The sequence below is a fragment of the Populus trichocarpa genome, chromosome 1, assembly GCF_000002775.5.
Source record: "Populus trichocarpa isolate Nisqually-1 chromosome 1, P.trichocarpa_v4.1, whole genome shotgun sequence".
NCBI classification, from domain to species: domain Eukaryota; kingdom Viridiplantae; phylum Streptophyta; class Magnoliopsida; order Malpighiales; family Salicaceae; genus Populus; species Populus trichocarpa.
The window spans coordinates 25,523,014-25,535,445 of NC_037285.2; the positions used below are offsets into that span (position 1 = coordinate 25,523,014).

Genomic DNA, 12,432 nt, shown 5'->3' on the forward strand with positions numbered 1-12,432 from the left:
TTATTAGGAAAGTTAATTAATAAAAAATATTTTTTGGATGAAAAAATTTAACTTCATTTTTATAATAATTTTTTTTTAGTTTTTTGAAAAGAATTTTCTAGAAATTATAAAAAAACTCCAAAATATTACATTATTCGTTGATTGTCAGTGTTCTTATTATTATATATTTTGTTTTAAATATTTTATTTATTTTTTAATTTTATCTTTTAAAATTTAATCTAATTTTTTATTTTATTTTAAAAAAACTATTTTTTAACAAAAAAATATGTTAAAAAATCATTCATGCTTAATGTAATTTATTAAATATAAAAATATATTATTGGTTAAAATATAAAATGAATAGATGGTGTATTTAATTATGATGGTGAGTAAAATATTGTAATAATTTATAAGATTATAACAATGATGATAATAATTATAGTAATATTAGATTAACAATAATTATTATTTTATTGGTAAATATCAACTATAATAACAACAACAATAATAATTTATTATTATTATTATTATAGAAGTAACTATAATGGAATAATAATTATAAAATTTATATATATTTATAAAGGTTATAAAGCTAATGTCGGTAAAAGTAACAAAGTTAATGATAATATTAAAATAAAAGTTAGTGACGAAGAAGTAAGATGAAAGGTATGGTTATGGTAAGTATATATTAAAAAAACTAATATGAAACCATCTAGGTGGTGGCCCAGTGATAAAAGTTTGGGACCAAGAGGTTTGCTCCCTCTGTGGTCTCAGGTTCGAGCCCTGTGGTTGCTCATATGATGGCCACTGGAGGCTTATATGGTCGTTAACTTTAGGGTCCGTGGGATTAGTCGAGGTGCATGCAGGCTGGCTTGAACAACCACGTTAAACTAAAAAAAAAAAAACTAATATGAGCCAGGGGATTTTTATTGTGAAATCGACTTTCCAAATGAGTCATGGGGTATTACAAGATTGATTAGGGATAAACTAATACCATCATCATTGATTGATTTTGGTAATCAAACACCCTCACACTCGTTGTTTGAATGGTGCGGGGTTATCACGCACCGATGTATATGTTTCATGCATTATATAAATTTTTTTTAAAATAATATTAAATCTTTGACAATTAAAAATAATATTTATTTCAATAAAAAAAACATAATGAAAATACAAAAAATATCCTTGGAACAATGCTTCTATTCTTTTTTTGAATTTAAAGGCAATTACTAACTTAATTATTTATAAAAAATAAAAAGACAAAAATGTCTTCTTATGCAGGTTTTATTGTTATTTGTTTTTAAAGGTATTAATATAATTTTACTATGCAGATAATATTAAAAAACAAAAAAGCCCTTGGACCAAATGCATATATAGTTTTTTGCTTTTATGAGCAACAAAGTAATTTTATTATTAAAAAAAATATTTAGACACTCTCAGGGTTAGAAAAAAACATGCAAGTTGAACTCTTCTCATCGAGTGGAATTACTTAACATGAAGGTCGATTGTTTTGGTGGTCTGAATTGGTATCAATGGTACTTTTTTTTTCAATCAATGAAATTCGCAATCTCTCTCTCTTATCTCCCAAAGCAGGGATCAAAAAATAAAAAGAAATAAATTTTTGTATGAAAATCAAATTGAAAATAATATTGAGAGATCGAATATGTATAATTTGTAAAGTTTGAGAATTAAATTAAATTTTTTATGTGATTTTTAAAATCATTGAGAATTTTTTTCATCTATAGTATCTTTTCTACTTTGATTTTCTGTCTTTCAATTTTGTTCTCATAATCAAATTGTACTTGAATTAGGCCTAAAAATGATTAATTGTGAAAAAAAAATGTTATAGGTTCAAATTCAAAAACTAAAGCAAAATTTTGAACAATTGATCAAAGGTAAAATGTGAAAAAGTAAATAATATATATGTGTATAATATTTTCTTCATATCTTTTAGATTATTTTCATTAATCATGAGGATATAATGACGATGATTATAATGCTGGAAAGATATTAGTGATAGGATGATAGTTCTGGTGTTGTGATTTTAATAATGCTGGTAATATGATATTATAAAAATAATAAATAATAAATAACCACCTGTTATTAATATAATATTATCCCCTTTGTGTGAAGTATAGTTATGTGTAGGAAAAAAATCTTGTTGAATTGATCCACAATTGAACAGTGGAGGAAACCACCAATGTGCTGATTTCATCCATAATTAAATCGTGTAGTTAACTGGAGCTTAAAAAATGTATTTGGGTTTTTCACGGGATAAAATTCTATTGAGTTTCCCGTTAAAGTTAATGGCGCGTGGCATGCACTAATCGATAAACATTCAGCATTTTGGAATGAAAATGAAACTATTTTAAATTTCCAAAATTAAGTTTTAAATAGAATTTTAATTTTTTAAAATGATATAAAAGTAAATTAGATTTAATTTTTCTGATTTATTACACTAAAAAGAAAGTAATATCAAAACTAATTAACTTCTTAAAAAATACATGTACTTAATTTGTTTTTAGAGACACTTGAAAGGAATAAGAGAAAAACGAAGAGATTATAAAAATAAAATGATTTAAATCTTATATATTTTTCATATATAAACTCAATTTATTTATTAATTAAATTTAAAAACAGTAGAATATTGATTCTACAAAGCCGGATAATGATCATGTATTTGATCATTGATTTTAAGGGAAGTTATTGCATGATTGAATGAAAGGATTTCAAAATAAATGTAAAGATTTAATTGTAATTTTTTTAAAAATTAATATGGGTGTTCTGATTAGTTTGCGTGTATCTCAACTAATTTTATAGGTCCTGAAATTAACGATCATGTAAGCTTTTAGTGATTCATAAAACTCGATATAATAATTTTTAAAAATTAAATTTAAAATTTGAGTAGTTAACGTTATTTACGTTTAATTTTAAATAATAAGACAACATTTAAAATCACGTGGACTTCCATGGCATTACAAATTTCCACTAACAACAATTTCTCTGCCAAGTGGATCCATGATGCCAGGTGCTCCAAGCTGAAAGCGTGCGATTTATTTAGATATGCACGAAGCCCACGTGTAACTAATTCGTTGACTACGTGTCTAATCCATCGCGGATTCAGTAACGAAGCCTCTGACTCTCTCTCCCTAGCTAGCTTGCGCAGTATTTATCAAAAAGAAAAAGAAAAGGTTTGCACAGCACAATAACCAGAGGCAAAGGAGAGCGAGAGAGGGAGTACAACGGCAATGGCATCAAATCTGAGCCCAGAATATGCCTATACGATAGTCTACGCGAAGGACGTAGCCAAGTCCGTTGCTTTCTATGCTAAAGCATTTGGCTATCATGTTCGTCGCTTAGACGAGTCTAACAGGTTCTAATTTTATTTCAATATGAAGTTAAGATTAATTCAATTGATTATTTGTTTATTCAATGCTAACTAGATTTACTATTTTGTTTCGAACATAGATGGGGAGAGCTGGACAGCGGGCCGACCACGATTGCCTTCACTCCGATTCACCAACGCGAGACTGATGACCGAAGCGGTGCAGTGCAGACTCCCCATTCTGACCGGGAGAGACCACCCATGGAGGTTTGTTTTTCTTATACGGATGTCGATGCTGCCTACAAGGTAGATTTCTCCTTCGGTATCATGCGTTTTCATTTCTCATCTCTCTCTTTCTTTCTTTGATTTTAAAAATAACTTTTTTATTATAAAATAAAAGTTTTATCTCGATTTCAATTTTTTTTTAGGGCATTGGGCCGAATTTATGGCTATCGTTTTTTTATATATAATTTATTCACGACGATGGATGACAGAGGGCAGTGGAAAACGGTGCTATCCCGGTGAGCAAACCAGAGGACAAAGAATGGGGACAGAGGGTCGGGTACGTGCGTGATATTGATGGAATAGTAGTGAGAATGGGGAGCCATGTTGTGAAGCCTACAAAGCAAGACTGAGAGAATGTTCGGTATTGCTGTAGTTTTTGTGTTTATGCTCTGAGAAAAATCATTTTTAATCATTTTGTGTTCTTAGATCAAATGCATATCATTTGATGGAAAGCTTCTCGAATTGATTGACCTTCCAATGGATGCAATCATGTCTATAATTTCCATCCCCTGTTCCGTAAGCATTTAAGCATTCCCGTTTCGTATGAAGAACACAATTTGTTTCAAAATTATTGCTTCCATTTCTTAGATAAACATCATTTCTTTTTCTTAATTACTTTAATGATGGGGTTTATGTGAAACATAATACATTATTATCTTTTTTCCCTTCTTACAAATTGAAGACCTATGCAGAGTCATTCATTTCAATCAGCAGGAAAACAAACTAATCTAAGTAACACCAAACAAAACTCTTTAACAAGTGCAAATCGACATAGAAAACAGTGCAACTACGTGTCTTTATCCGCTCCATTAGTCTTGCCCACTCTAGAGAAAGTATGTTTGGTATTATGGTAGCTGTTATGGTTTGAAAAAAATTATTTTATAAAAAGTACTTTTGGTTGAGGTTGATTTTGTATTTATGTATATTTGGTTAAAACTGTGGTTGAAATTGAGATTGAACAAAAAGTAGTTTGATGTGTTTGGTTAATAATGCTTTTGAAATTGAGGTTATAAAATAATTTTAAAGAATATATATTAATATTGATGGTTTTTAATTTAAATATTGTAGATTTAACTATTATTATTACATCATGAAATAAATAATACTTTATATAAAATATTTTTTATTGGTCCATTAGACTATCTACATTTCCATCACGTATGAAATACATCCGACAAGGACTACAATTTTTTTGGTTTCTTAAGCACGCAACAACATCAGGTAAAATATAATCAGAAACAAAATTGGGATTGCGATCAAATTTTGTAAATGCTACGTCATCAAGCGATCTCTGTCTTATTTATTTAGTGTAATTGAATAATGTTAAACACTAGTTTTTCGAATAAAACACAATTAAAAAAATAAAAAATATTTTTTATTTTTTATTTTACTGGGTCGGACCCGGTTCAATGCATTTTGAGCTTCGAACTGGACCCGGTCCGACCAGAACAACATGCTACACTGTTCATCTTGCGCAGTGTTCATAGAATAAATTAATTAGCATGCTACATTGTTCATGCTAATTAACAGTGTAGCAACGAGAGGCAGGAACGCAAGAAGCATGTGAGAGGCAAGAACGCAACGAGAAGCATGAAATTTCAGCTTCAACAAAACAGCGTTTTTAACGCAGATAACGGTAGGGTCCACATATAAAAATCATGATTATTTTTATAACCAAACACTTCAATGCAATTGTTACACACTAAACACAGCCACGAACGCTTAGCCAAACGGGCAAGAAGGTTCTGAATGCTGGAAAATTTACTTTCAACTATAGAATGCAGTGTAAAAATTACGTGTCTTTATCCACTCCATTAGCCTCGCCCACTCTCAGACTTTTGTGAAGTTTTGAAGGTTCTAGAGTCCAGCTTCGGAAACTTCAGTTTGAGGAGCATCGATGCAGTTCGGAGAATGATGAGTAGCTATTTTGTAAGCAATATATTATTAATATGAAGGAGTGTAAACCTTAGATTTCTATACACTAATCTAACTAAGTCACTGTAGAAACTAATTTCAATGCTAATAATTAATATTTTTGGCAGCAGCTGCCCACAATATTAATGTTGTTATTAGTTAAGGAAAAAAAAGGATTCAGCATGAAACTGGAATGCATACTGCAGGCAATACATGGTGATCATGCTGTATGGAGCTAATTCAGAAAATGACACTTTAGTTCGGTGTCAAGACAACCTTACAACAGATAAACTTGAAATAAAAGATTACCAGTCTTCAGTAAAGGGTGTATTTTCGATGGGTTAATATTAAAAAAAAAAATTTTAAAATAAAAATATTTTTTTAATGTATTTTTAAATAAAAAATATTTTTAAAAACAATTGTTATTACATTTACTAACACCCCTGTAACTATGGTTAACATCTTAACCAAACATATTATAAGGTACTATTTGGAAATGCAGTGCAAACCGTGTTCGTAAAAATTCAATTTTGTTTTATTAAAAATTAATTTTTTTATATGTTTTGAATTGTTTTGATGCGTTAATCTTAAAAATAATTTTAAAAAAATAAAAAAACATCATTTTGATGCATTTCGGCACGAAAAACACTTTGAAAAATAATCACAACCATACTCTCAAACATGCTCTAGCGTGTGTCATTATGGTTTTTAAAAAATATTTTTAATTATAATTTTAAGAATTTTGATTTTAAAAAGTATATATTTATTTAAAATTAATGTGAGATACGATCAATCCACTAGAAATATAAAACTTTTCATCAAAGAAAGATCTTCCTTCCTTCCGGGGAAAATGCTTCTTGTTACCAAGGATTTTTTCCATTCACCTTTTTATAAGAAAACGATCTATACCGGTTTAAATCAATAAAGGATGATTTTTGCATGTAAAATAAATATAAAATATATTTTTATAAATAAAAATTAAATTATTTTAATTTTTATAAAATTAAGATTTGAAACGATATAGATTCAAAATAAAAAAGATTAGTATGATTGATTAATTAAGAAATTATATAATTGTAATATTTTTTTTTTACTATAGTGAGTACGGCAACAATGACAAATCAATAAATTGTTATTGAAAAAAATTTAAGTTTAGATTATTTTTTTATTTTTTCTTGGCATATTTTTTATTTTTCCTATCTATCACTATTTTTTTCTTTTTCTTTCTTTATATTTATTTTTTTAAAAAAATTATTAGTTTTTATTCTCTACACTTTAAATATTTATCATTTTATATTTAATTTATTTATGCTATTTCTTTTCTTTTCTTATCTTCAGTCTTTTATAATTGGACAGTAATGTTTTTCTTTACATTGAAAAAAAACAAGAGATGATGTTTCATTATAGTAATTATAAATTTATAATATTGTATGATTTTTTTACTACATTAAAAATTAATTTAAGATCTTATAAATTTTTATTAGTGTATATAATTTTTATTTTATTTTATTATATGTAAACATTGGTTATTTCGTTCACAATTATATTTTTTACTCGATGTTAAAAAAATACATTAACAACCCCAACAAATATGTATTAGAAAAAAATTATTTGACCAACAAAGAAAGTTGAATAAATACTTTAATATTTTTTTGTATTTATTGGTATAAATTATTTTTGATTTATTTAATTAAATACTTGTATAAATTTTTTAATTTATTATTAGAATTAAAAAAAAAACACGTTGGAAAGAAATTGTATAATTGTTTTTAATGACTCCGCGGCGAAACAAAGACCCTGGAATGTGATAGAAAAAGCGAATGTGATTGTGTGTTCGTGTGGCGGTGAAAAAAAGGAAAAATTTGCTTTTCGTTTGTTTGAGCCGATACAGGATAAAAAAAAGGAGGTACTGTTGCTGGCAGGGAGGGATAGCAACGGTGCGGAGCCATGTAGGGTCATGAGGGGTAATTACCTCTTTAATCTTTTTTTTTTTTCCTTTTTAATTCCTTTTGTATTAGAATATTAGTAATATCTAGCAGATTTAATTTATTTTTTTATTGGTTACCAATTAATCCAAGTTGTTAACTTTAGGAGTAAAAAATCAAAAAACTGATTAAACCGAGAAAATAAAATAAAAATCAAAAAAACCAAACTGTGAAAAAAAACTAATTAAATCAAGTTAATTTTTTCATTTTAAAAGTATTTTTAAATTAATTTTGTTTGATATGAGTTAGTATATATATTTTAAATTAATTTCTTTATATAATACATATCTATATAATACATAATATCAAGTATTTGTTAATAATTTATTTTTTTATTTTAAAAAAATCTTAACTCCGACGAGATAAATAGTTAACTTGAGAAACTATCCTGGTTTGATTTTTTTTACGAATTATGATTAAATTCTCAACAGGGGTAAATGTTCATAGAGCGTGCGTTAATGGTTTTTCTTATTACTTTTTTAATGATTTATAGTTTTATACAGCAATTTGTGAACGGCAGAGTATTTATTCCATTACATAAAATTTTAAGTAATTGGATTTTTCTACCATAACCATATTAACTCATTTTTACTGTGTTTTAAGGTAGCATTTTGCACATGTTTTAAGCTAAATTCTTGCAAGCATTTATTTTTGTTATAATATCATTAAATAAAAAATAATTTAAAAAATAAAGTATTTAAACTCAATTTAGTGTATGATCCGAGTCGTGAATTTTGCAAGTTGAGTCATGAAGCCCGGATTGACCTAATATGTTGATGTCTTGATATTAAAAAAACATCATCTTGAAATTTTTCTAAAATCAAACAATGTTTTTACTTGTGGTCTATGTTATTTTTGGATATGTTAAGTCAATTGAGTACCTAGAGTCAACTCCTATGTGTGTTAATTTAAAACTCGGACTAGCTAAGGAATATGGTTAAAAGGTTTTAAAGATGACTGGCTAGGTTGAGTTTAAAAACAATGTCAAATAGTTTTTTTTTTAAATTCCATATTCCAATTTTATCTTTCAATTGAGTCTGTTTGACTTCTTTTTTTAACAATTTTATCCTTTAAAATTTGATTGATTTTGTATAGATATTCATAATTTATTTTTGCTTGCTTTTTACGAGGTTATCGCAGTTTTAAACATGCACCCTAACATTTGATTGATGCTTAATTTTACAAGTGTCTATTTTTGTTACCATATCATCAAGAAAAAACTAGTTCAAAACAAATATTAAACCTAGTAGAGCCTATGATCTATGTCATGAGTTTGGCGGGTTAAGCCACGAAGTCTGGGTCATTCTAATACGTGTCTGTTTTAGTATTAAAAAAAATATCATGTTGAAATTTTTTAAAAGTTAAACCATGTTTTTTACAGGTTATCCAAGTTGTATTTAGACCTATCAAGTCGACTGAATTATATTGAGGTAACTCTCACACAATTTAATTTGAAGTATGCGCCATGCAAGAAGTTAAATCGAGAGTTTGTAAAGTTGATCTATCATGTTGGGTTCAATAACAATGCCAGAGAATTTCCCATGACATAAATATTTTTTTTAGGTTTAATAAAATTTGATTCAACCCCCGCGTAGCGTGAGTCAGGAAACTAGCTATAGCATACAGTAAAAACAGTTACAACTCTAGGGATCAAATTTTAAATTGAAACAAAAAATAAAGCCTCCTTTTCTTTTTCCATTGTACAGGAGGTGTGTTTTTAAGTATTTTGGTCCTCAAAGTTTGTAGTTTTCTCTTTCCTTTTTTTTTCTAAATAACAAATCTAAATCAAAAATTCATTTTGATCCTCCCATTTCCTCTATTCAACTTTCAATCCCTGTAATTACATCACCGTGTCAATTGTCTTTTTGAATTCACATTCTTAGATTTTTTTTGTATTATCCTGCAGCGGGACAGTACCCTATTCCTTTTGAACTGAAACCAAATATGGAGCCGGCACTTTAGGAGCAAATAAAGGCACAAAGCTCCAATAACAGTTACTGTTAAAGAATCTGAACCCCAAACTCGATCGAACTTTTGGGATTTTTTTTCTGGACAACACATCAACGCCTTCTTCTGTGTCCGAATGTTTTTTATGTTTTAAAAGTATTTCTTAAGAAAATAATTTTTTTATTTGTTTTAAATTACTTTTTTCTAATTATTTTCCTATTATTTTGATTAATGCAAGTGTTTTCTTACACGTGTCATTGTATTCAGAGAACGCTATATGTTCCGTCCTCAATATTCAATTAGATTTTTGTTTGAGTTCTTATATATATATATATTATTTTTTGAATTGCTGGTTTTCTTTCAATAAGCGCTTGTTGTGCTGGAGAATCCCTCTCAGGGCAATCATTCTTTTAATGTGACTGAGAGGAAGTCTCATATTTCTTCATACAAAGCCAAGAAAAGCTGCAACTTTGCTCCAAAAGAGAGGGCAGCGACTGGGGGAACGTACAATAATGTAAGTAAGCTTTCACGTGATAAGCTCTGTAAATGATGTTATTTGGGGGTAGAATGGGCCACCGGGGGAAACTTTCGAGAAAGGAAGATAAGAAAGGATATGACTGTGATATTCAAATAAAGATGAAACATTTTGAACCTTTCCGTGCCGTCTGGTATTCAAAAGGATCGGCACCGCTTGATTTTGGCTTCGGACTGCAGGTTAATTAAGAATTATATATATATATATATATATATATATATATATATGTTAATAAATTTTTTATATTAATAACGTACATGCAATATAATAACACACACAAACATTAAAAACAAAAACTAAATCCCATTAATTTTTTACATAGAGCAAAACATATTGCACTATGATGCTATAAAGCAATGACGTTTTTTTTTCCTTTATTAAAACAAACAAAAGGCTTTTTTTATGAGGTGAGATTGTTTTATCTAAGGATTGATCACTTGATAATATGAAATTATTTGGGGTATAATGGTTTATTAGTTTTTTTACACAATTAAATAAAATAAATACCCCTGGGAAGTTAAAAGAAAAATAAAATATTTCAGTGCCCTTAAAGTAAAAAAAAGAAGAAGAAGAGAGATTAATGAGTGTTTTAATATTTTCATCATGATTTTTCTCTTATAATCTTTTCTTTTTTTCCTCGAAATTCATGGGTCAACCAGTTATCCTTCTATTTAGTTTTTTTTTTTTTTTTTTTCCAATTGTGATCCTTTTTATAAATTAGCAACTGATCAGTCCACTGGACATAAAAATAACCTAGTATTTTTTCATTTTAAAATATTTTATTTTTTATTTTTTTTTATCAGCGTTCAATAGATAAAAAAACTAAAAAATATTAATTTAAAATGTTTTTAAAAATAATTCAAAAACGTTGAAAGGAAACTGCAGGGAGCAAGAGTGAGAGTATCTAAAATTAAGATTTGATTAAACAGAACCCCAAACATGGCATCCCGTCCCAACATAACATTAAGACCAATTATTAATTAATCTTCTAAGATGACGAGCAGGGAGACAATGAGGACAGATACAAAGAAGCGGAAGATAGACATATTATTCATTCTTGCATGGTCTCTGCTACTCTTGAGTCTCTAGTGACAGAAGATAACTTTGAGTTCACGTGGCGAAGAACATTCATGCGTGAGCGATGGACTATCATGAGCATAGGTAAAAGTGGCAGGACAAGCATGCTTAAAGAACTCAGAGAAAGTCGAAGCCCTACACGTCTGTGGACTATTGTAATGGTTCCTGCAACACAGCTCATCCGTTCCAAGTGCCTCACACCCGCTCTTGCACCCCGCAACATGACCGTGACGGCCCAGTGACCTGAACTGGAGCTTCTCTGGGCACGTGGCTAGCAGATTGGCTCTGCAACCCACCACAGGGCACACCCCTTTTCCTTCGTGCGGGGTCACCGTCATGGGGAGGTTAAAGCCGTCAACAAGGGACACTCCATAAGAGGAGAAGTCCTTGTGGCCGTGGTGAATAGTGATCTGGGCCAGCGTGGCAGGGGTGGCCCCACCGAGTCCGTTGCATTCGATTCTGTTGTTGCAATCACCTGTAACGCAATGGAACTTTCCGTTGGAGTGGGCACAGCCAGTGCGGCCCCAGATCCGGCCTGACCAGAGCTGGTCTGGTGCACGGAAGGAGCGGTGGGTTAGAGTTTGGAGAGGGAAGCCTCCCTTCTCGAGGACGGGGTGACCAGCGTTGGGCTGGATTGCTGGGTAGATAGTAAAGTGGCAGTTATTGACTAGGGTTATGATGAGCTCTGGGCGAGCAACATGGAAAAGGGTGCACGAGATAAGGAGAGCACAAGTGAAGAGTTGCGTGGCGGTGGCCATTTTTCCTTCTGGTTTAAGAGGCTAATGTGACAGAAGTGTACCTCTTATAAGCATTAAGGGTTTGAGATAATGCATGGGTTTCGAGCTTTTCTCTTTTCCTTTCACCGAAATGAAAAAAAGAAAGAAAGAAAGATGTTTTCATTTTTTCTAGGTGGGTGAGCGGTGTTTTATACATGCTTGAATTTCTGGAGTAAAGTGTTTTTAAAATAGGTTTTTTTTTAAATGTATCAATCTCTTTTAAGATTATTTTATTTTTAAAATTATTATATTAAAATGATCATAAACCACAAAAAAAATATTAATTTAGAGGGTTTTTGGATCAATTTTTGTTTTTAGATGTTTTTTAAAAGTGTTTTTATCTTGAAAAAAATATTAAATTGATAGTTTTTAATATTGTTTTGATGTATTGATATTAAAAATAAAATAAAAATTTTTAAAAATTATTTTAATATATTCTCAAATAAAAAATTATTTCAAGAAGTACTTTCCACACAATCATAATTATCTTCCAAACTAATTACCTTCCAAAAGAATTTAAATAAATAAAAGCATTCTCCAACACCCCTGTGTTTTTTAATTCTTTTAAGTATTATTGAAGGTCGTGTGTTTTTTGAATTACAAAAAACT

At 29.4% G+C, this 12,432-nt stretch overlaps 2 protein-coding genes across 3 annotated transcripts; one reads left to right on the forward strand and one right to left on the reverse strand.

Moving 5' to 3' along the window:
• The first annotated feature begins 3,145 nt into the window (after positions 1-3,145).
• Positions 3,146-4,201, forward strand: LOC7485715 (uncharacterized). 2 transcript variants are annotated; one of them, XM_024595416.2, is made up of 3 exons: positions 3,146-3,352; positions 3,448-3,571; positions 3,799-4,201. In XM_024595416.2, exons 1-3 carry the CDS (start codon positions 3,228-3,230, stop codon positions 3,937-3,939), a joined length of 390 nt encoding a protein of 129 aa, XP_024451184.1. In that variant the 5' UTR covers positions 3,146-3,227; the 3' UTR covers positions 3,940-4,201. The 2 variants fall into 2 exon arrangements, with proteins under 2 accessions (XP_024451184.1, XP_002299885.1); XM_002299849.3 differs by having other exon boundaries at positions 3,155-3,352; positions 3,448-3,610.
• Positions 4,202-10,871: 6,670 nt separating this feature from the next.
• LOC7465124 (osmotin-like protein) lies at positions 10,872-11,946 on the reverse strand. Its single transcript, XM_002298330.4, has one exon. The coding sequence runs from the start codon at positions 11,803-11,805 to the stop codon at positions 11,056-11,058; it is 750 nt and encodes a 249-aa protein (XP_002298366.1). The 5' UTR covers positions 11,806-11,946; the 3' UTR covers positions 10,872-11,055.
• Positions 11,947-12,432: the final 486 nt, after the last annotated feature.

Excerpts from the sequence above, each read along its gene's own strand:
- LOC7485715 (XM_002299849.3), top strand. The coding sequence starts at position 3,228 with ATGGCATCAAATCTGAGCCCAGAATATGCCTATACGATAGTCTACGCG. Across the intron at positions 3,353-3,447 it reads CGCTTAGACGAGTCTAACAG|ATGGGGAGAGCTGGACAGCG; the intron begins GTTCTAATTTTA and ends TTTCGAACATAG. Across the intron at positions 3,611-3,798 it reads ATGTCGATGCTGCCTACAAG|AGGGCAGTGGAAAACGGTGC; the intron begins GTAGATTTCTCC and ends GATGGATGACAG.
- LOC7465124 (XM_002298330.4), bottom strand. The coding sequence starts at position 11,805 with ATGGCCACCGCCACGCAACTCTTCACTTGTGCTCTCCTTATCTCGTGC.